Below are 25,179 nucleotides of genomic sequence, written 5' to 3'. Positions count from 1 at the left end.
AATTGTATATGGCTATCCATCTGTATGGTATAGATGTGTATTATACCTTATGGATCACACCGCACAGAGGACTGGTCTTACTCAATAGTTAATACATTTCCCTGAATTGGATGTAGTTATATTTCCTAAAACCTTAAATATGTCTATTATACTACTCGCTGCAGTCATGTATATGTAAACATTCCTTAATATTAGCCCCACCGTAGACATATAAATTGCCTTTTCTAGTAACTTAAATTATCCAGAATGCAGTGAGGGTTTACTTGACTTGTTCCACTGATTTTGGACTTCTCTTATTAGATGGAGCTTCTGGATCCGACAGTGCAGATTTGCGACAGCAGGATTGGCAAATGATGGTGAATGGGCAATCCATGGCATCTTGATGGTGAATAGGCAATCCATGGCATCTTGCACATATGCAAGAATTTCAAAAGGTGATAAAAATGTAATAATGACAATAGCTGCAGTTGTTAGAAAATGAATTCTCTATATGTGGATGTAGAGCACCCCACCCCCTAACACACATGATCTCGGGATCTCTCTTCATGATGAGAATGGACGGGTTTGAGGTATCTCTTCCAAAAAAAAAAAACACCCAGAAACTCTTTAAAGTTATAGCAATACAGCATCGGTTCCCTTAAAAGAACAAATATGGTGGTGCTTTCTTCAGACCATTTGTCATGAAACCCAGAATATTCTTACAGGATCCTCTGAGTTTTTAATAACCTTCCCCCATCCTGGTCTCCCTGTGCCTCAAGACATGACATTTAAATGTACCAACAACTGCCCAATAGCATGCATGATACTTTAATGCATAAAGAAAAACACAATGGACTCAATATGATACTTTAAATTTACTTTATTGAATAGATTCACAAGATAAATAACATTTTGTTTCTTCTTTTAAAATGGATTTATTAATCATTTGTCTGATTAAGTAAAATGTTATTTCTCTACTCTGCATTATAAAATTGTCATGGGGCTCTTACAAAACTTGTCCTATAAGAGGACCAAGATGGAGGAAGCCTCTGGACTCACGAAGAGTCGTCCTTCAGCACTCAGGAGAGGAAAAACCCCCTGTGGGGGAAACCTCTGGGGAACCATGGCTGGAAGGACCGCCCTTCCCTCTGGGCACTAAGAGGCTATGCAGAGTTAAATTACCAAACTAGCTTTTAGGGTATCCAGCTCCGTCTACAGACATCCATGGAAGACGCCCATGTCTGTGACTAGATACTAACCTCAGGTGGGCATCTCTTCCTTTTTTACTACTCATCTCGACCCTCCTGTTGTCCTAAAACTGTTCTTCTGATTTTTCTCCTAAGAATCACGAGACCTAGAAAATATATCCTTGAAGAATGTACACACTAGTCTTGTAGCTTGGTAGTGGGCTTAGCAATAACAGATATATTGACAGTATGGTGTATCCTATGTGTGTGTTGGTACTCCTCCAGAATGAGCCCCTATTTCTTTATACCCAGTAAGGACCGCACCCATTGGCCTAAAGTACGATGATGCATCCTGGAAGACGGAGTGCCTATCCTTACTTCTCCAGGATTATGCTATCACACCATGCTGTCATGGCATGATGCATCCTGGACAAGGATGTCCCTGATACTAACTTCTTCTCCAGGACGGTCTATATCTCACCATGCTGTCATGGTATGATGCATCCTGGACAAGGATGTGCCTGATACTAACTTCTTCTCCAAGACGGTCTATATCTCACCATGCTGTCATGGTATGATGCATCCTGGACAAGGATGTCCCTGATACTAACTTCTTCTCCAGGACGGTCTATATCTCACCATGCTGTCATGGTATGATGCATCCTGGAGGTGGAAATGCCTATCCTTACGTCTCCAGGACGCTCTACATCACACCATGCTGTCATGGTATGATTCATCCTGGAGGTGAATGTGCCTATACTTACCTCTTCTCCAGGACGATACATCCTGGAGAAGTGTGTGTCACGAGACCTAGAAACCATATCCGTTATCCTTGTCCCTTGTCTACACCTCTATTAGAAGGGCTTGTTGTCTCTGTATTTAGAAGAGGGGCAATGAGAATTAATAAAAAAGTCAATAAGGTTAAACCGCTGATTGGCCAATACAATACAAATGTCAAAAGCCAATTAACCTAGTAGTACAAGAAATACACACCAGACTAACCTCAGAGTCTTCAGGGTGCAGCTCCTACTGCTTTCTTCCTGTAGTAGACTGGTGTCTAGTGGCCAGAAACTTCCCCTTATATAGGCAAGTGATGTAACAATGACCCTCCCTATGTCATCCATGTGTGATGTAATGGGTGTGGCTGGTGGGTGTGGCACTGGAGAGCTGGTTTAGTGGGTGTGGCTTGTTTAGTGGGTGTGGCTGATGTTATGACAAAATTCTTGGCTAGTTGTAATATGGATGGGACTGGTTAATGTGTGTGTGTTGTAGGAAAAACATTTTGCTTTGTTGGTGTGACACCATCATTTCCTTGGACAGTTTTAAAGTTTTTGTTCCTCTGCAAAATGTCCCTAATTTTCAATATCGATCAAGTCTACATTATAATTCCTATAATTCTGCATATTAAATCTAATTGTTACTATTTTTTTCTAGGCATCATAAGTGCAATTTAATTCAATACTTTTCAATAAATACTACAAGATGTACGTTAGAATTAGATTGACCAGATTTTTTTTAAATGAAAACTGAGGACAAATAATTTGTGAACAGAGAGAGGAGGTGTCAGGTAAGAGGTAAATACTGTGTATAGTTCTGGAGCCATATCATCAAAAAGACATACAAAACGCAAAAAATTCAGAGAAGAGCTATGAAAATAGTGCATGGGCCGTATGTATAACAAAACTGATCAGGAAAGACTTCAAGAACTGAACGGGTACAACTCAGAGGAGAGAACAGACCGATAGAAACATATATATATTAAGAGTTCAGGATGGCAGTATTCTTTAAAGTGATAGGATTCCTAGAACAGGGGACACATTTGGAGGGAAAAAGACTCAAAATTAACATAAGGAAGAATTTTATAATTTACCAAAAGTGTGATAGATCCATATAACAATCTCTCAGCATTTATGGTAGGGACTCACAAATTTTGGGGAGTTCTCCTGGACTCCTGTAGAGTAGGCCAACCTTCTACACCCTGCAAAGTAGGCGAGGTTGTGATGGCCCGAATCGCTGCGGATCACATCCTCATGAACCCACTCCCTGCATTGTGATGCCGGAACTGAGCGCTGATGTCATAGCACACACGTGGACACACTGTGTGCTGGCCAGGTGTAATGATGTTGTCACGCTTGGTAGGCCTGCGTGCGCAATGCGGCTCCCTCAATAGGTCATTTCAAACATTGGGAAGTGTCAGTATAGTACCATTCATGTTTTAGGAAACACTGTTACTTTTACAGCTGTCGCTTACAGTCTGTATTTGCTTTCAGCTTTAAATTGTTGGTTTTTTTTTAATTTCCACAGGATCCATCACCATGATTTATAATATCATAACACAGAACATAATAGTATATTCAGCTCACAGAGATGATAATTTCCTAATTACTAACAGAAATGTACAGTACGTAGTGCACAACTTTAATCAGGGTCAGACTGGGCCGCCGGGGGCCCGGGCTATCCCCCGGTACGCCCCGATCCTGATCGCTCCCCTCTTCGTTGGTGGGGGGAGCGGAAAACTTAAAAAAAAAGAAGGAAAAAAAAAATACGTCGCCGTGGCGCTCCCGACTCCACTCTGCTCCGTTCGCACTGAATGTCGGGCATAACGTCATCACGCTCAACGTACAGTGAGGAGCGGCGCAGAGAGGAGGCCAGAAGACAGAAGACAGAAGAGAAGAAGAGAAGAAGCCGATAGAAAAGGTGAGTGAAGGAACGGAAGCAAGGGGGGAGCATGGCAGAGAGTGAAGGGGGGCCAAAGCAGCATGACAGAGAGTGAAGGGGGGCCAAAGCAGCATGGCACAGGATGATGAAGGGGGGCCAAAGCAGCGTGGCAAAGGATGATGAAGGGGGGCCAAAGCAGCGTGGCACAGGGTGATGAAGGGGGACCAAAGCAGCGTGGCACAGGGTGATGAAGGGGGACCAAAGCAGCGTGGCACAGGGTGATGAAGGGGGACCAAAGCAGTGTGGCACAGGGGGATGAAGGGGGACCAAAGCAGCGTGGCACAGGGGGATGAAGGAGTGCCAAAGCAGCATGACCGAGAGTGAAGGGGGGCCAAAGCAGCATGGCACAGGATGATGAAGGGGGGCCAAAGCAGCGTGGCACAGGGTGATGAAGGGGGGCCAAAGCAGCGTGGCAAAGGATGATGAAGAGGGGCCAAAGCAGCGTGGCACAGGGTGATGAAGGGGGGCCAAAGCAGCGTGGCAAAGGATGATGAAGGGGGGCCAAAGCAGCGTGGCACAGGGTGATGAAGGGGGGCCAAAGCAGCGTGGCAAAGGATGATGAAGAGGGGCCAAAGCAGCATGGCACAGGGTGATGAAGGGGGACCAAAGCAGCGTGGCACAGGGGGATGAAAGGGGACCAAAGCAGCGTGGCACAGGGGGATGAAGGAGTGCCAAAGCAGCGTGGCACAGGGGGATGAAGGAGTGCCAAAGCAGCGTGGCACAGGGTAATGAAGGGGGGCCAAAGCAGCGTGGCACAGGGTGATGAAGGGGGGCCAGGAGAGGAGGGGAGCAAAAGCGGCATGGAGGGAACAGTGTGGTCATAAGGAGGCACAGTAATGTGATGGCACAAGGGGCTTGTGGCAATGTAATGTGTGTGTGGTAGGTGGTGGCTAAATAATGGGTGCTTTTATTTGTAGGGTGAAGGTGGGGCAATTTAATTTTATAGTGGGGACAATTAATTTAAGATGGGGTGGTTTGGGGGCTATTAATTGAATGTGGGGCTGAGTTTGAGGAGCGTGAGGTCTATTTATTAAATGTGAATATGATTTAATGGCAGTGACGGTTGCAGAAAATAGGTATATTTATTATACGTAAATGCGATTAATTTATTTCTGTCTAAGGGGCTGTCTGGAGGGAGGAAAATAATTTTATTAAATAGGAATACTATTACTTTAATGTTGGGGCTGTAGGAAGGCCTAAGTATTAATTGTGGGACCGACTGATTTAAGTCGGGGCTGGTTGGAATTTTCTAAATGTACCCATTATTTTGCCCAAATAGGGCCCCCAACATTCCAGGATCCAGACAAGCCGCAACTAAAGAAACCAGCAGCCACAGGTGGTGAAAGTGACAAGAACAGGTAGGACAGTCTGTCAAATGTTCTGAGTCTAGTGCAGGCTTGGCTAACCTGTGGCACTCCAGGTGTTGTGAAACTACAAGCCCCAGCATACCCTTCCAGCAACAAGCTGCTATATATTGGCAAAGCATGCTGGGGCTTGTAGTTTTCCTTCCAGCAATAAGCTGCTATATATTGGCAAAGCATGCTGGGGCTTGTAGTTTCACAACACCTGGAGTGCCACAGGTTAGCCAAGCGTGGTCTAGTTGGACAATCCCAATTTTTGGGGACTGTTCTGCCCAATCTAAGGAGCAGGTCAAGACTGTGTACTCTTTATACACACACTGCATTCTTTATATACTACACTATGGTGCTAGCTGTACTTCGTGGGCTGGCCACACCCCCTCTGGTGGGCCCCGAGCGTTGCAGTTCCCCTGGTGGGCCCTTCATGCCCCAGTCTGACACTCATCACGTGGGTGGGAGTCCAGGACCAGCAGGCAGCACAAAGATGAGTACTTAAAAAGGGAGGGGGCTGAGGGATTGAGGGGGGCTGTATTGTGGTAGCTAATTTTTACCTACATTTTGGACCTTCCATCCAGGAGATCCTGAACGGGAAGTCCAAAGGACAAGTGCGTTTTTTGGGGGAGTTGTGTGTGAAAATGCGATTTGTGCTACCATGGCTCCCACCCCTCTCTGCGTTGGGCCATGATGGAGTGATTTGCATAGAATTAGGTCTTTAAGGCCCTGTTCACTTCAGACGGAAGTGATGCAGGATCTGGGTGGATGATTTAAACTCCTTGGAGTCCAAAATTCAGAAGTCTCCTGGACGTTCCTTTTACTTGTATTAAAAACAACCATTTTTCATATTCTTCTGTTATGCATGTCTAATTGCTATCCAATAACGATTGTTGATTGACGATGTGTGGTTCCAAAGCACAAAATAATTTAATAGCCAAAAGTAGCAGAATAACAAGTCAGAATAAAATAAGTACAGTCGTTACTTATCGCAGGCGCTCTGGATCCAGTGTACAGTCATTCAGGTCTGAAGGCTGTGGCCAAGAAGACTGTCCACTAGGTCCAGAGCTCCTGCTTATATACAGTCAGTGAATACAGTAAAACAATGCAGATGATGTGGCTTGCTTCTATTGGACTTCTATTCAGACTTCAGGAAGGTCCAGTGTAGTGCAGGTCATAGGCCAGTTCAAACCAAAATATCCTAAGGTGGGGGTCAGCTCTTCAGGGGATGTGCTCCGGTTTTCCCGCCAAGAATCCAGTTTCAACTAGTCGATTTACATTATACAGGCAGTATCATTTTAAACATTTATTCCCTAACATCGCTAACTAGAGTATGCAATGTGCGATCTCTTCGGCGAATGAAACGGACAACTGCTGATGAATAGGGGATTAAAATGATACTAAACATGACATATTACCTGCAACCTGAACCTTTGATTTCACTAACATGTATATAACTTATAATATTAAACATAAATACTACTACATTTCTACATAAATAACTATGTGTTGCAACTACAATTAATGTGTACTAATTACAAATGTGTATGTTCGTGTAAATGCGTGTAAATGTGTAAACTTGCTGTTTGCCACGTGTTGCGGCCGGATACACCCTTCCACGCCGTAGCGTGCTCTATGCATAATTTCAGACAAAGACAACCAAGTTTGCTCGATATTAATTTAAATGACTTTATCCAATTTGCTGACTTCGACACTTCATTGACTGGATAAAATCACAATCACGTTTGACTAACTAACCACGCCCACACTTGTTAAATATCCCTGATTTTCAACCTCCCTGTTTGACGTCTCTATATAGTACATTTCCTCATACAGTTCTGTTTGCAGAGATGACAGTGCTGTGCAGTTTGCTTTTTTTTCTATCCTGGCAATTGAGTTATTATGCATTTATGTACTGAACAACCAAGCAATTACTTCCTAGAGTAAAGCAGTAAAGATTAGAAGCAGATGCAATGAAGGCTATATATAGAAGCACCTTGCATGTTCATGACATCATAATGGACGTAGGTTATACATAAAATCTGACATTTTGCACGAGCAAATACAGCTGTAGCGACCACAAAGCCGAGCAGTGATCATCCCCATCAGTATATGTAGATCCATCAAGCCTGTAAACCCCATCAACTCAGCGTATCCCCCAGCAGACCTCTCCATCACCACTAATCTGATCCATTAAATGACTGTACTGTAGTACTGCAGCATCCCAGATATTTTACTCACAAAGGTCACATTCAGGTTACCCATATGTCATGGAAAAGTAAATGTGCCATTGCAAACCCACTGTTTGCACCATTATAAGGCGCAGGTGTGAGGGGGGGCTGGTCCTGGAACAGGTTCTTAAAACTGCCCCCTATGAACACGTTGGTAGTGACACATGAATAATAAACAGCCTCAGTAAAGGCTCCAGGGACCTCCTCTGCCTTTTACATTTAACCCCTGAGTGGTGCAGGCAACCAGAAACCATCATCTCACCATTGCGCTGCAAATCTCTACAGCACTCAAGGGGTTAAGGCCACTCTTCCCTCTGCAGCTGCATGAATGGGATGTTCCACTTGTGGAAAACATGAATGAATCGTAGGGGGGTATTTAGTCCCTGACGCCCTGCTAATGCTGTAGCTGGCAGGGGGCAGTGACAGCAGCTCTTGTTATAACAATATCATACTAATAGGAAGAGTCTGTACTGACTCATCTGTAAAGTAAATTAAAGAAAGGTTTATCTCTTGTGGTTGGTTTTCTTAATCCAGCTCCCCCTGTATAAGGGATGCCTAATGGGCATGTCCCGCCCTTGGTCTTTGTAGGATGATCTACCAACCTGCAGTTTGTATTTTCCAGTGCCTCCGACCTCTCCAGGTAAGTGATGCTGCTGTACTTACTCCCCATCAGCTCAGATGGCAGCAGAGTTAATGTAGCCAGTGCTTGTCCTGCAGGCAGCTTTGTGTGTTAGCTGGGGCAGCACATGGACCCAGCACTGGCTGTCACTGAGCTAGATGCTTCTGTGTCATGTCAGATCTCTCCAGCTGTCATCTGCAGGGGCTCTGCTCATTACACACTGGAGGGCTGCAATAGTCACTGTCCTGTCTCCAGGGTGGCTCATGTCACACCACAGGAGTACTTTGTGTTATCACAACTTGAAGTCATGCATTATTTGTAGATATAATGTAAATGCAAATATTATATATTCATTTTTCATATACAGCCGTGGATCTGTATTGTAAGTAGAGAGTAGAGGTAGTCAACCTGCAACTCTCCAGCAGTTGTCCTACTGCAAGTCCCATTGTGCTCTGCCAGCCTCTTTATTGTAATGATTTAAAGGACAAATGGGCAATCTGTGTCTCTTCAGTTGCTGGGGAACTACAAGTCCCAGCATGCAGTTCTTCAACAGCTGGAGTTGACCAAGCCTCAGGTAAACAGGACCTGTCAGGATTGTGAAAAAGTGTTTTACGTAGACCCTTGTGCATGATGTATGAAGTTCACTCACCCGTAGAGATCATAAGATATCAGTATGCTCACTCCCATGTGCTCTCCTCCTACAGTCCTGCTCTATGGGACATAGGAGGACGCCATGTGACTTTGACTTAAATCCAGCGTACAATTTGCATAGCTTTATATAATATGTTCTTTTCTTTTTTTTTAAACCCATACGTAGGGCAGAAGTTACCATATAAAATTAACTTTTTTTTCACAAATCTGCCAGAGAGAACATATACACAGAGATAAGAAACATTTGTAAATGAGCTGATGATGGAATTAATTGTGTTTACTAATTACCGTAAGTGACATTTATGTATCTACCTCTGTGAGAGATAGGTACTGGTGTTATGCAAAGAGAACTTGCTCAACCTTCTACACCCCACTAAGAATCTCTCCCACTGAGCAACCTATCGCCCAAAAGCTGGCACTCCATTTTAAATCTGCCATGAGAAAATACAAATTCTCATTCGTTAAAACCTGTAATCCACTCGTCCTTTCCCTTCTGGACTATTGTAATCTTCTACTGTTAGGTCTTTCCATCTAAATTCCCATGCCATTGGAAGGACAGCATCCATCGGGGAGTGTACACAGAGCTGGGTTACATCTTTAGAGCCTGTAGGCACACAATCTTTGGTTACCTAAGCTCCGCCCCCTTCATTAGCACACTGTATTTTACAGTAAAGCTACGGAATGTTTGGTATACATTTGGTGTAACTGTTCTTATGTTATTGCTCCATTGATTGATATTGTCTTTGCTGATAAAAGAAAAAAGTTTGCCTATGCAGGGTAAGAGCCGCCTCATAGCCTTTGCCAACCTAGGCACAGACCTAGACTACTTAAGGCTAAATAAATTAGTTTTTTTTTAGCAAACCCAAGCAGCACCCAAGATAGTTAGTGGGGTCCCAGCTGTATGTCACTGCCAGGATCCTGCTAAATACTGCAGATCGTGGGGAAACCCACAGGAATTTGTGCCACCATGTAAAATGATTTTAGGGGATTCCAAATTTGCCTTTCATAAAAAATATTCATGTTACATGTATAGTATGGCAGCACGGTGGCTCAGTGGTTAGCACTTCTGCCTAACAGCACTGGGGTCTTAAGTTCGATTCCCGACTATGACCTTATCTGTGGGGAGTTTGTATGTTCTCCCCGTGTTTGCGTGGGTTTCCTCCGGGTGCTCCAGTTTCCTCCCACACTCCAAAAACATACTGGTAGGTTAATTGGCTATCAAAATTGACCCTAGTCTCTCCCTCTGTGTGTGTGTCTATATTAGGGAATTTAGACTGTAAGCTCCAATGGGGCAGGGACTGATGTGAATGAGTTCTCTGTACTGCGCTGTGGAATTAGTGGCGCTATATAAATAACTGATGATGATGATAGTATTTACATACAATACTATATACATTATTTGGCTCTAGAATATCCTACAAGTCTCACTGCCCTCAAAAAGCAAACGGCACAAGTGCCTATAACATGCTAAAAATGTTTTTTTTCTTATTATTTTAAACTGCATTTCTGGTCTAGAGGGGGAGATTACAGGCACCCCTGACCCCCCCCCCCCCCCCCCCCCCCACTATACTTTACTATGAAGGGTAAACTGTGATCTCAATGTTGGCTCTAATAGTTAATTTAATCAGAGTACATTCTGAGTCGCTGTAGTGTAACTAGTGAGATGACTATTTTTACAAAGGCAGCTCAGCGAAGTCTGCTAAAGATTCCTCGCACAGCCGCAACTCGCCTTGTCAGCGGAGATAGAGATTGTATTATTTGATTGTATTATTTATAAGTGCACGGATCAGGCTACAGGAATGAGGGGATCACCAGGAATAGTCAGGAGATTTAAAAGGAAGTCCTATTACTGTGGCAAGTTCAAGAGGTCGTAAATACATCCGTTACCTGGGTCCCTTTTAACAGATTTAATTCTGTCCGATTTTGGGTTTTGTCGATGGCCCAACACATGAATACAGCCGTTGTCCTGGATTATGCTGCAGAGTCAGTGAGAGCCCTCAAACTATGCACTGAAATTAGTTACATCTCCACCAGTTGTGCTTCTAAACTACATTTCATCTTTTAATTGAAGTGATTCCTATTCCTCTACAGAATAAATATTTAGATAAAAAATAAATAATAATTGAAATAATATAAAACAGGCAGTTTGGAAATAGATTCCAGTAACTGAGAAAAAACAAAATAAATCTTTATGGGAAATTGATACGTTTGCTTTGAGATTAGATGCTGGTGTCAGGTGTTGTCTGCGCTGCGCAGGGACGGCCGCCGTCTCCTTCCGGCCGGTCTTGTCCAGACGCCTCTTCCTCCCAGCCAGGTTCAAGTCTCACATGTGGGATTCTTCTGCTGCCGATTCAACCCCCAATTAGGACCATCGGGCCCCTATAAATAGAAGGCTTTGGCACCACTAGGGTACCAGAGTATTAGGTCCTACCTGTCTCCAGCTCACTTACCTGTTCCCTGTCTCCAGATTCATGCTTGACCGTTCCCCGTTGTGACCTCAGCTAGTCTTTAACCTCTCCTTATGGATCCTGATTTTATCTGCACTCCAAACCGACACCTGATCTTTGGCTCTCTGACCATTCTTCTGCATTCCGATTTTGTACTTTGCTCCTGTCCGGCTTGACCTCGGATTGTCCGACTCCGCTTTTCACTTAGTTTCACCAGTGACTGACTTAGAGAACCGCGACCTGTGCGTCCCACGCAGCGGAGTCCCTGGCGAACACCGAGGGCGTGTTGGACTCCGCGCCAACCACTGGTAAACTTCATCCATCATTTGGCAAGTGTGACAGCTGGGATGTTCCAGTTTGATGGCATGAACGCATAAGAGAAAGCCACGTTCATGTTTTTAGGTTCTCAAAGACTATAGAGGAAATAGACAATTTATGTATTAATGTGGTGAAGCTACTGAAAATACCGATTCAGTGGAGTCTTTTTTTCATAAGTGTGACGTGTTTCAAAGCATAAAATGAATTCTGGTTGGTAGTCCCGCCCCTGAGGAATTCTATGATGGTCTCTCCCGCTTTTGCCTTATTCTGGCTGCAGATCCCTACTGCATATGGAATCCTGTAGGGTTCAAGAATCAATACTTGGAGAACTGTACATTTAGATGTCTAGGGAAAAACGGGTGTGTGGATCACAACAGTACTTATTGGTTGGCTGTGACACCTGCCCAATCAAGTCACCCAATCAGCTACATAGTTATGGGTCCAATTATTGCAGCAATAGAATAATGTCAACCTTATGAAAATATTCCTATAATGTGTGAACTGAATACAGTGGAAGGCATTTACAAAGTGCAAAATGGATGCGACACAACTGTGATCCCGCCGTGCACCTCAATTTTCATAGACTAAAAAGGATTTATGAAGCAGGATTATGGTGTGTACAGAGGAGCGGCAATTTGCACAGTTACTGTAATGTGATGTTTACAGTGTTGAATAAGATTATTCCACCCCCTTGTAAACGTAGGAATGCTTCTAGTTTGCAGAGGCTTCCCCGGAGAGTAGCCGCACCGGTGCATCAAAAAGGAGTTTTGCGATTGGTTCATAAACAAAGTCCTGTGTATCCCATCAATCTGTACTGGTTGTTGAACAACATTGACCAATCTCTCATGGAAGAGCCTACTGCTTGGGGGTTTAAAGGGAATTGAGACTCCTTACTGCATTACAATATTTACAGCAATCAGCCTAGTGCGTCAGATACACCATCATCATCATCATCATCATCATCATCATCATTTATATAGCGCCACTAATTCTGCAGCGCTGTACAGAGAACTCACTCACATCAGTCCCTGCCCCATTGGGGCTTACAGTCTCAATTCCATAATACACACATACTAGGGTCAATTTGATAGCAGCCAATTATCCTATCAGTATGTATTTGGAGTGTGGGAGGAAACCGGAGCACCCGGAGGAAACCCACGCAAACACAGGGAGAACATACAAACTCCACACAGATAAGGCCATGGTCGGGAATTGAACTCATGACCCCAGTGCTGTAAGGCAGAAGTGCTAACCACTGAGCCACCGTGCTGCCATCATGGTGTATCTAGCTAATGAGTGTGTCACATGATCGGATGAGATCTCGCATCCACTACACCTAGGTAGACCCCCATGCAGGGGATACTACCGGGGGTTTCTATGCCATTTAAGAGTAATCCAGACTATATTCTGTGTCCATACTCTTGGGGTGAGTGTGTTCTGTGTTTCACATTTGCACAGTATTCTTACAAGATTAGAATGGGTACAGCTGTTACTCTTTTCATAACTACTAGACACTAACGCTGTGCTGCAAAGTAACAAAAAGTCCCAAAATATAATGTAAGCGAAGAGACCTGTAGACAAACTCTGATAAGTGCCCATTACACCGGTTTCAGGTTTACTGTACACAAGCGTTAACGCCGAGTACAATAGAGTGGGGTTCTATGGGTGAGTTATTATATACATTATACATCATATACGTTATGCTACAGGGGAGCTTTGGGAACATGCTTTGATCACTCTGTCAGAAGAACAAGGCTTAGCCAACGCTTCTAACAATGTTTGTTTTTCAGCGTGCGAGTGAACTAGACCTAAACGTTACTCGTTAACCATAAGACAACATTATTAATTGGGGGATGTAGGTGAAAAAAAACAGACATCCCGTTTTATGGCCTTCCACTATGGTTCATTTTATTACTGTGTTTGTTTCCAGTTCCAAAGAACTGCAAAATATACTGTTGCTATATAAATAAATATTGATAATCATAATCCACCTAGTTATGAGGATCATTCTGTGAAACCGGTTTAATCAGATGTCGTAAACGGCTCTCGTTATCCAGTCAACCATCTGAACAATCTAACAAGCCTAGTTATAAGATTTCTTTTCTGTTTTTAATGATGCTCTTTCTTTGGATGTTGATGCTGGGATTATCTAACCAGTTTATCATTTTTGAATAATGAATATTATTTCATTCTGTAAACGTTGATACATTTGTGTACTTGCATTCTCTAGAACAGGCCTGAGAAAACTGCCTATCTACAGCTGTTGTGGAACTACAATTTCCAGGATGCCCTGCCAACGAGAGGTGGGCATCCTGTGTCTTGCCATCTGACAGTTCTCCATCATTTGCTAGGAGTTTTTCTCCTGGATTGGTGGGGTCTGATACTGGTCTTTCCCCTGTTTTTGTTTTTGTTTTTTGTTTTGTTTTTTAAAGTTGATCTAATGGTGTTTAATTACAGAAATATGATGAAATAAAAATAATTTTCATGCCCATTTAATGCATTTCATAGAATTCTAAATGCAGCATTTAGACCATACTTGACAACTTTTCCTTGTTGGCTTCAGGGAGATCACGGGAAAGGTGGACGTGCGGGGGCGGGGCTTGATGAATCGCATCATTTTGGCCCCGCCCCCTAAACGATTGTCACAATTTTGGGCAATTATGGCAGGAGGCGGGGCTAAGCTGACGCAATATTTACGTCATTAAGCCCCGCCCCCGCCACTTATCTATTGCGGGGGCGAGAACCGGGAGGTTGCCCTGCTTTCCCTGGAGATCTGCCAGAAATGCGGGAGTCTCCCGGGAGAGTAGGCAACTATGCAGCTAATGAATCTCTAGAGACTGAAGTGTCTTTTACATTTCTGTCTCCATTACTGAAGTAATATTGTCTTACCTGTCAGTCTTTGATTAAATCTTGGTCTCCATGAAAATGGCCACCTCCATAGACATCAATACATGGACATAGGACACAATTTCTGAACTGTGTCATCATGCCACAGATGGCGAAGCCAACCACGTCTTGTACTGGCTCAGCATCAGGGAGAATGCCAGACTCTTCAGGGAGTGAGGGAGATCACCCCTATTTCAGGGAGTCTCCCTGACATTCAGGGAGAGTTGGCAAGTATGATTAAGACTAATATGTGTAATTCACACTAACCACTGCAAAGTGATTCAGAGACTTTAGACATGTCAAACTCTTAAAATGCCTTCACCTGTTTTAAAGTAGGGGTTTTATCTAAACATGTTCATGCAATATATTAAGCTGGCCAGCGTAATATATGTCTTATGTCATATAAAATTAGGAAACCGGGATTGCTGCTTAAACAAAGGTCTGGGCATTCTGTGAACATTGTTTTATTTATATAATAAACCACAAGCCAGGTCTATATAATGGCCAAAAAACTGAACACCCCCCCCCCCCCCCCCACACACACACACACACGTTTTAGCTCACCATGGTTCCAATCCAAATTCTATCTCACTTGTAAAAAAAAAAATGAATACATGGATCTAATTTTGCCAAAACTAAGCACATGCTTCTATGTTTTATATGCCTGTAGTTCATAAAAAATTTATTATAAAACAAAAAAAGGAACACTTATTAACCATTATGTGCAAAGTAAGCATTACTTTAGATCCACGCTACCAATCCAGTCCTGCTCTCGACATCTGGAGGGTCAGGACAAAATCCTATAAAACAGGTTCTGCCAAATACCAGTTATCTAAAGTGAATGATCTAGCAGAAAAAAAAAGTTCAATATATCCACTAGATGGCGCCAATAATCTAATCTTGCCTCTGCCATTCAAAACCAATGATGGAAAGAAAAGAAGAAAAAAAACAAAAAGGGAGGGGGCTCTTTATATCATCTGGCTGAGCCGTCTGTGAGATGCAGCAATGAAACCTCCTCCAGACTGCAGGAAGGGCTGGGAGAAGACACAGGCAAGGTAAGGTCCCTAATACTGTCCCGAAACATCTCCAGGAAGGTGATTGACAGGTGGATCTCTGAGCAGAGGATGTAATTAGCTGGTAATCTGGACCAGTCACATACTGGCTCCTGCACTTTGCAAAGTACCATCAGCCTAGAGATCTTGAACTGACACAAGTATCATCCAACTGTGCTTAAATAATATTCAATCGTGTTAGTCATATGTATCTTATAATAACCTGTCATGTTGTCAATCTTTGCAAAAGATTTTGCTTCCTCTGCATTGTATAATCTGTTTTCAATATTCCTCAACAGGTGTCCGTTTCATCTCGGTATGTAACGGTTGCTGATCTCTGCATACAAGCCGGAAGCCTTCTGAACCTTTGAAGTCCGTTCCCTGGAAGCAGAATGCCAGAACAAAGCAATCATTACCAGGTGGTGGTGTTTGGGGCTGCGGGAGTTGGGAAAAGTTCCCTGGTTCTTCGCTTCGTACGGGGAACCTTTCGGGAAGCCTATATCCCGACCATTGAAGATACTTACAGACAGGTCATCAGCTGCGACAAGAACATCTGCACGTTACAGATCACGGACACCACAGGGAGCCACCAATTTCCTGCCATGCAGAGGTTGTCCATCTCCAAAGGTCACGCCTTCATCTTGGTCTACTCGGTGACGAGCAGACAGTCCATGGAGGAGCTTCAGCCCATCTACGAGCAGATCTGTCAGATTAAAGGAGACACACAGAGCATCCCCATCATGTTGGTGGGAAATAAGAGCGACGAGTCCATGAGAGAGGTCCAGACCAGCGAAGGTGGTAGCTTGGCCACCAAGTGGAAGTGTTCCTTCATGGAGACCTCTGCGAAACTTAACTACAACGTGCAGGAACTGTTCCAAGAACTTTTGCACCTGGAGAAGAGGAGAACGGTCAGCCTACAGGTGGCCGGGAAGAAGTCCAGGCAGCAGAAGAAAAAAGAGAAGCTGAAAGGAAAATGCTCTATAATGTAAGGTGACCTCAGCCTAATGGACTCGCATCGCTGCATGAGGCAATCCAGACATTCTTAGACATTAAAATAGAAGGTTTTAACTTTTAGGTCAGACGACATTGCTGAAAGCAGCGCCAGTTTTTTTTTGTGGTATTACGGTTACTATAGCAACCATTGTCCAGCCATCCTGTAAGTTTTAGAAGTCAAGCTATCCGCATGCCTGTGACACACTTCATTTAGCAGTCAGTCGTCTTGCATACATCCCGTGCCTCCTGAATGCCAGCTCAACGTTAAAAGGAACCGGCTTTGGGACTATTCCTGTACTTGTGACATGAAATCTGTCAGGACACCTCTGACTGCAAATTACACAGGGCTAAAGTTATATTTTGTGTAACATTTGCATGCCAGGATATCTGGATTACGGGGGGGGGCATAGATGCTGCTGTAAAGTAAATGTAATTTATGTGTTCATCTTTTATGTGCTTTTTTTGTTGTTTTTTTTACTGCTCTCATGTTTTGCGTTTTTGGTCTTTATTGTGCAGTGTGTAAGGGGGGTTTAATTCACCTTGTTTTTTGTAAGTCGCCCTTTTAATATGAAAATAAGAATAACAAAATGTTTTGGGCACACACTTCATGTGATATAACTGTAAAGGCTGACAGCAGAGTGTATAGAGGTTCATCTATACATTGTGTTGTTCTGGGGGATTTTACTGGAAATAAAGATTATTCACTGTGTTTATGGAGTTGCATTGAGTTCATATTGATGGGGTGCAAATGCCCTTTGTGAGGTTTATAATTGGGACAGGTGGTAATCATTTAATGCTGCTCAGAATTCTTTATAGTGGTTATAGTGATTAATATCCCTGGTTTTTTTATGCACAATAACCCTTTCATTACCAGAGCAGCACAAGCCCCTTTGGATCAGAGCAATAGCTGCTAAAGTTACCCCAGTCATTAGTCAATCAGGTCTACCTGTAATTCCGATATATCCCCAACCACTGTCTTTAGCAACGACTGAGTTCCCTCGGATGAAACCCCCTCTCTTCTTCCTCCATTTGGTAACCATAAAGGTAGGGATGAAAAAAATACAGCATTTTTAATATTGAATATATAGGTAGTTGGCAACTGTCCTTAATGTCCCAGAGCTGCCCAATGTTTTTGAAAGAAGTCCCTGGAAATGTCCCATTTTTTTTGTCAATATTGGCCACCTGTACAATAAAATGTTTCTGTGTCCCTCCCTCTTGATTAGGTGTAATTCTTATAATATATCTGTATTCCCTGGGCTGTGTACATCAGTGTTTATTGAAGAGGGTAGTTACAATGCAAAAAATTATTTTAAATTAAAATTCAGTAAGTGAATGTTATGCATGTAGTAGTACTATATGGATGTAGCTGTACTATATGATGTATGTAGTAGTACTATATAATGGATGTAGTAGTACTATATGATGGATGTAGTAGTACTATATGATGGATGTAGTAGTACTATATAATGGATGTAGTAGTACTATATGATGGATGTAGTAGTACTATATGATGGATGTAGTAGTACTATATGGATGTAGCTGTACTATATGATGGATGTAGTAGTACTATATGATGGATGTAGTAGTACTATATGATGGATGTATTAGTACTATATGCATGTAGTAGTACTATATGATGGATGTAGTAGTACTATATGATGGATTTAGTAGTACTATATGATGGATTTAGTAGTACTATATGATGGATGTAGTAGTACTATATGCATGTAGTAGTACTATATGATGGCTGTAGTAGTACTATATGATGGATTTAGTAGTACTATATGATGGATTTAGTAGTACTATATGATGGATGTAGTAGTACTAAATGATGGATTTAGTAGTACTATATGCATGTAGTAGTACTAAATGATGGATTTAGTAGTACTATATGCATGTAGTAGTACTATATGATGGATTTAGTAGTACTATATGATGGATGTAGTAGTACTATATGCATGTAGTAGTACTATATGATGGATTTAGTAGTACTATATGATGGATGTAGTAGTACTATATGATGGATGTAGTAGTACTATATGATGGATGTAGTAGTACTATATGATGGATGTAGTAGTACTATATGGATGTAGTAGTACTATATGATGGATGTAGTAGTACTATATGATGGATGTAGTAGTACTATAATCCATGTGATGCATGGATTATAGTACTACTGAGCCAGTATCTCGCATCATCTGCTTAGATACCAAGGAGAGTGTCCCTGGCACCCATATTTGTAAATTTTGGTGAATGTAGTCTAGGCACACCGGGGTGAGCAAAAGCTGCGGCAGCCCTGGTCACACTGCATATTACACTAGGTTTCTAAGTAACGTTATAGCGCTCTCTGCATCGTACAAACTTAAACGTGACCTATTTCTGCACATGTTGACGTACAGCTACTAAATGACTTTTTATTAAGTGTTTAAGAGTGTATATATTCTATATCAAACATTGATATTCACATCTCTGAGATGCTTGGTTCAAAATGTTTTGCATTGTAAAGTCAAGTAAGTGTTTATTCCCTAGGGGCACTGTATAAAAAAGGAGGTGTTGCCCATAGTAACCAATCAGATTCTAGAATGTACAAGAGAAGGATAGCTATAATCTGATTGGTTGCTATGGGCAACACTTCCACTTTTCCTTTTTACAAGAATCAGGAAACCAGGGCAAAAAAGCCCCGCCTCTCTTCCACCCAAACACCGCCCACAAATGCTCAATTTTTGATTAAGCTCCATCCACCTTTGGTTAAGCCCTGCAAATGGGGATGTGCCACCAAAATCGGGACTGTCGGGAGCCATACACTGCCCAACTCCTCCCATCGGCTGCTGCACACTACTCATCCTCCGCAAACACCGCCATCTTGCCCTACAAGTCCATGTGCTATGGAGGAATCCTAACCACAGCTGCGCAAATCCAGAGTAGTGAGTTTTGGAGCCATTGAGGACCAATGGAGGGATCCATTTTTGTGGGCTGACCTGGTACCCAGCCTATTAATTCATGTGGAAATTGTGACATCGCTGAGGCCTTGCCATATTTATATTCATGAGGTTCTGGTTCCTAGCGAGTTGCCATAATGTAGACTCCAAGTCCACGGTAAGGGCAAAGCAATCAATACAGCGGCTCCCTTTCATGTTAATATATGATCCTCTGAGGACATATTCCGTCTGCTTTATGACTTTTGCACAGGAGTGTGTACAGTGCTGACCCCTGGTGGTGTGCGCAGGGATTTCTCTCACTGTATGGACGCCATTGTTCTTACAATACTCGGGAATAGTAATTGGTGATTCAGAAGAATTTGGGAAATTTGCAAATTTATTTACGCTCCCTAGAAAATCAATCCAATCCCAGTGCAAAAAGTGGCTAAAAGTGGCTGGTGTATTCAGGGCAACAAAGCTGCTGCATAGCTATCAAAAATGTGTCAATTTTGTAAAAAAATTTGAGGCCCCAAAACCTGTTATTGGGCTGGAGTTGGGTTTTTTTTTACATCAGTAATGAAGCCTTGAGTCATATTGGGGTATAAGTCGCACAGCTTGTATTCAGCGAACAGCTTTCCGTCGTATCCCGGGGCGATGTAATGAAAACTAAAATTGGCGCACCCTTTGGGAAGAATGAAAACAAATATATATTTCTTGCACCAGCTTCCATAAATATCCCCAATGTGACCATGCAAATGTTAAACATGACAGATTTTAATGCTGGGAGAGAGGTGGGTCCTAGTTTAACTCTAAATTGCAATTTATCAACAAGGCTGCCCAGTATTAGTATGTTGTATGCAGCACAATGCAGTATTATCTCTGCATAATAAAATACAATTGCACCTCTTGTATCTCAACATGGTCTGTCCATGGACACATCTGGAACCCTTCATGTGGATTTGCTGTTAACTCTGAGTGGGGGGGGGGTGTAGTTTACCCCCCCCAAAACAAATTTAAAAAAAATGCGGCACAAAGATGCAAAGATTTACATTAAGATACAAACTCGCAGAAAGCTGTTAAACATTTCTAATTCTTTTTTTCTTTTTTATATTATGCAAACTATCATTATTAGTTTTCACAGCAAGTTGTACGAGGCATAATTTGAACTTAACAGTTTTTAAAGAGATAAAACAAACCGTTATCAATCCTGTCATATAGAATATTTAAAACAATTTGGTTAAAGTAAAGGGGGGAGGAAGGATGTATGAAGACAGACAAGAGGTCAAGGACAAACGGAGAAACTGCGGAAGGGTGACGCTAAGCTTAGTGTAACCATATATTTAGGGTATCGACAGCGAAAAAGTAGGCCCGTGACCACAGCACCCAGTAAGGACCGCTGTATACCACGTGTGCCAGATTATATTACTATAAAGGGATATTGAGGAGAGGGCAAAATATTTGGGCAAAAGATACGGCGCTACCAACCCCAAGTCTGACAGCGTAAAACATTAAAGAGATATAAATAAAGCAACTAGTGGGAGATGAGAGATCATTTCTGTAGAGTGCGGAATCTTTGAACTCTAATCACCGGAACCAGGTGTTTTCGAAAAGAGTCATAATTGTCCCCTGTAAAAACCTCGTTGACCCGTGGGACAGCTTATTTCTGGAAGGGTATGCTGGGACTTGTAGTTTCACAACACCTGGAGTGTCACAGGTTAGCCAACACTGAGATAGGGGGGCATCTAAATGGTTTTTTTTATAGGCATGAACTGTAAAACTTAATCCTATTGCAGTTTAGAGAGGGGGATGAAGGGAAACACATTATTATGTTGTCCACAGGATGACATAATGTTAAGGTTTTCTCTTTTAATCAACTGTCTTGTCGTTGTCCTCTCACTGGACTCTCCCAGCACCCACGCCGAGTCGTGTATAACACTGTTGAATCACCGTTGATCACCAAACATGTGCGCTCTTGAAATAAAGACCCCAATTCTCTTGCTGAAACAAATGCAAAACCTTCCCACCGCCTGTGACTCAGTCCACTCAAACCTTTGTATGTAACTACGTCCTTGTCAATAGCAGATCCACTTAAAGGTCGATACACGTGAAAATCCCAGCCTGTATCTCCCAAGAGAGCCGGTGGAGCGGGGAGGGGGGATGTAGTCATTATTAGTGTCATCTGTTCAGCTGAGTCATGAATGGGGGAGTTATTTTATCTCTCTTAATTAGTATCATTGTATCATTACAAAGCACCGACGTATTCCTATGCTGCTAGAATACAGATAGGTGCAGCGTGAAGAGCCATTCACAGTTGTGTTTGTAGCGCAGTGGGACTAAAACTCCACATATTTTGATATGTTATAGAAGAGGATAAACAATAGTGTCTTATTTTAACATGAATGCTCCAATAACTTTGGTTAATGAGAAAATTAATCACAGGTTTCTTATCGACTGCTGCCATATTTCAGTGAAAGTTCAGAATCTTTGGGCTGGCTTGTGGTTAAACTCAGTGGGGCATATTCAATTAGCTTTTCGGGCTGCGATTGCGCATGTACAGTGACAAAATGGCACAGCAACATCGCGGATATACCTTCGCAACCCTATGGGGTGTGCACTGTAATCCTCGACGTTACGGTATCGGGACTCGTGCGCCGTATGTAATCGCGGACCGAAAAGCTAATTGAATATGCCTAAGTGTGTTAGTAACAATGTATGCTACAGAAAACACTTTTTTATTCCTATTACTGCTTAAACTCACAGGACACTTTATTAGGTAAACTTCTATAGCTGCTCGTTAAGGCAAATATCTAATCTGCCAATCATGTGGCACCAAGTTAAAGCACAGAAGCATGTACACATGGTCAAGAGGTTCAGTTGTTGTTCAGACCAAACACCAGAATGGGGAAGAAATGTGATCTAATTGACTGATCACTGAATGATTGCTGGTGCCAGACGGGGTGGTTTAAGTATCTCAGAAACTTCTGATATTCTCGGATTTTCACGCACAACAGTCTCTAGAAAATGGTGCTCAAAACATATCCAGTGAGCGGCAGTTCTGTATGCGAAAAGGGAGAGGTCAGAGGAGTATGGCCACAGAAACTCATATAACATGTGTTACAACTTCAGACCTTGAAAGTTTATTATTTTGCCTGTAACTTAAATACTGGCTGCTTTTTCATGTAACACACAAATACTTGATAGCTTTATTTTGACATAGTTGATCTAGGACATGCCCTACCCAAACTATAAACCTGCCCCAATGTTTTATATTTACCTCCCCTCCAATGCAACATGGTTTTGCCCAGGTGCAAACTTACTCCTTTTTATGCTATGCTCTCCTTAATGACTCAGGTCCTATGTCTGTCAATAAAAACTGTTTAACAATAAACCAGTAAAAAAATAAAGAGAAAAGACTGTTGGAAAGGAAAGAAGAGTGCCCTATATTTACATTTTATTAAAGTGGAAGTGTGCACATTTTATGTTGGAGTGCAAATGGATTTCCAGAAAGGCTTTACCCAAATTAGATATAAAGATCATGGTTGAAATGAAATAATTTTGTCAGCTCCAGTAAGAAATATAACATTTCCCTAAAAGATTTAAAAAAAAAAAAATTAATGAAAAGAAACACAATTTTTTTTTTTTTGGTACAATGAACCGAATTCAAAAGATCATCCTGAGTAATGCAATTGGAGCCCCATAGTATGATTCTGTTACTGTCATGGTACCTATAGGTGCTGTTATGTCTCACTTACCGAAATTTGAGGACACCAATATGTTTTTAGCGGACTGGGTTGATGGACTGGATAGAATCACAATGGTTTACAATGCTCTATCCCAGCTATAAATCTGTCCCCACATTGTATATTTACCTTCCCCTGCAATGCAACATGGTTTTGCCAAGGTGAAAAGTTACTCATTATTTTTCCTCAATAAATCAGGCTCAAAGTGATTGAGCTAATAAGAGTGTCAGCTCATATTCAAATCATTCCTTAATTTGCAAATTCTATGCTTAAAAATAAAATGCAGCATGTTCAGTTCCGGTCCTGTTATTCCTCTTAAACTTGCTTCTACGGGGTATATTTACTAAACTGCGAGTTTGAAAAAGAGAAGATGTTGCCTATAGCAACCAATCAGATTCTAGCTTTCATTTATTTAGTGCATTCTACAAAATGACAGCTAGAACCTGATTGGTTGCTATAGGCAACATCTCCACTTTTTGAAACCCACAGTTTAGTAAATATACCCCTAAGACTTTGATTCTTCCCTGTGTGAATCCATCATTCTACACAATACATAGAAGACCACAAGCCAATAAACTGAGACCTATGAAGATTTGAGCTCCTATGCACCATCTTCCTTCATGTCCATTCTTGAATGATGTAAGATAGAGAATCTGTGACTTGAGGTACAATTTTGGCTAGATATTAGTAAGCAATGACAATGCTGATATTATAATACAGGAAAGATGTTAATCCCAGCTCAGATGAAGTTTTCATCTTTCATTCAAAAATAAATCTTCATAGACAGCGGCCTTTTAAAGCAGGTAACCATGGCAACCTCTGCTACAGATACAATGTAACACACTGCATTCTATTAGCCATGTAAATGTCCCAAACAGAAATATTGGTTATATTTGTGACACAGATTCCGCGAGTGAATGAATCGGTGACAGAGAATGTAATCTCGTCTGGACACCTGTTCTGTAGAAAGAAGATAGCTTGAGGGATAAGAGGAATTCGGAGCAGATAGGACATATTCCTCGGAAACCTTGATAATGATGTGACAACCTTACACCCAGGGGCCTGATTCATTAAGGATCATCAATGGCGACTACGTTGCGGATTTTGCGCACAATAACACTGCGCATGACCAGGACCAGACCATACACCAGAGAACGCAGAAACGTCTAATTCATCTTCGAGCACAAAGGACTCGTACTACAGACCACAATTTCAAGAGTGGGACACAGAAGGGACTGAGCGTGTGCACATAGTCAATGTACAGTGATGGGGTGCCAAGCTCCAGCGCAAGCAGCAGCGTCCGATTCAAGCTCTGGGCATCTCTCAGGTACGTGATTTTCAGCCGCATCTCTTGCTCCAGCTACAGAGCAGGTGTACGTGCTGATTAGTAGTGATGACGGCTGTGTATGTCGCTAGAACATGTGTCTGCAATCAGGAGCAACTGTAACAATGTATTTTCTGTACAGTAGACATTAATTACATCCTAAGAGATGCATTTTATGGGGAAAATACTTTTTTAAGTGTTTAATGTTTTGTCATTAATGATTATATTATTAACAGGTGACATTAATTTAATAGTTTTTTTTACTCTTACAAAGACTGTCGGGAGTGCAACTCTTTTCCTTAGTATCATCTTGTGGAGAGTAAAGCACCCAGGGGCAAAAGCAGGATTTGTAGAGGGGGGGTTTCCACACCACGCCGCCAGTGGGCGTGTCCAGCATGCATGGGGGCGTGGCTATAATATTAGACAGTGCTTGGCTGCTCTCCAACTCTTCCTATCCCCATAATATACATGGGCAATGCTGCGTGCACTACTGTTAGGTGCAGAGCTGTGTCCAGGTCCAGCCACCTCAATAATACAGTGCCCCCCGTCGGTTTGCCTATGGCACCTACGCAAAATGGTGGCCAGTTTGGTGCGCTAGAATTCAAAAAAGGACAGTAACGGGTTAAACTAGGAAAGGTACCGGGGTATTATAACAACTACAATGATTGTGGTTCTTTGTTCATTGTGATTCGGAACCATTGTGGGGATTCCTTATCGTACAATCAACGGAGCCACAACCAGCAGGTCCTGATGAAGGGGTAGAGATG

At 42.3% G+C, this 25,179-nt stretch overlaps 1 protein-coding gene and 1 long non-coding RNA gene across 5 annotated transcripts; one reads left to right on the top strand and one right to left on the bottom strand.

The window, feature by feature from the left end:
- Positions 1–841: 841 nt before the first annotated feature.
- Positions 842–8,246, bottom strand: LOC142098926 (uncharacterized). Of its 2 annotated transcripts, none has more exons than XR_012678457.1 (2): positions 8,067–8,246; positions 842–2,039 (listed from the first exon to the last, which is right to left on the bottom strand). It is a non-coding gene; the product is annotated as an uncharacterized LOC142098926 (long non-coding RNA). The 2 variants fall into 2 exon arrangements; XR_012678456.1 differs by lacking the exon at positions 8,067–8,246 and adding an exon at positions 2,160–2,439.
- Positions 8,035–17,139, top strand: DIRAS3 (DIRAS family GTPase 3). Of its 3 annotated transcripts, none has more exons than XM_075181882.1 (2): positions 8,035–8,104; positions 15,737–17,139. In XM_075181882.1, the coding sequence occupies exon 2, from the start codon at positions 15,830–15,832 to the stop codon at positions 16,424–16,426; it is 597 nt and encodes a 198-aa protein (XP_075037983.1). In that variant the 5' UTR covers positions 8,035–8,104; positions 15,737–15,829; the 3' UTR covers positions 16,427–17,139. The 3 variants fall into 3 exon arrangements, with proteins under 3 accessions (XP_075037983.1, XP_075037982.1, XP_075037984.1); XM_075181881.1 differs by lacking the exon at positions 8,035–8,104 and adding an exon at positions 15,352–15,440; XM_075181883.1 differs by lacking the exon at positions 8,035–8,104 and adding an exon at positions 15,464–15,634.
- Positions 17,140–25,179: the final 8,040 nt, after the last annotated feature.

Source organism: Mixophyes fleayi, chromosome 8, assembly GCF_038048845.1.
Source record: "Mixophyes fleayi isolate aMixFle1 chromosome 8, aMixFle1.hap1, whole genome shotgun sequence".
NCBI classification, from domain to species: domain Eukaryota; kingdom Metazoa; phylum Chordata; class Amphibia; order Anura; family Limnodynastidae; genus Mixophyes; species Mixophyes fleayi.
This window is presented reverse-complemented; position numbering and strand designations above follow the sequence as displayed.

Coding starts and splice junctions, on each gene's coding strand:
- DIRAS3 (XM_075181882.1), top strand. CDS start 15,830: ATGCCAGAACAAAGCAATCATTACCAGGTGGTGGTGTTTGGGGCTGCG.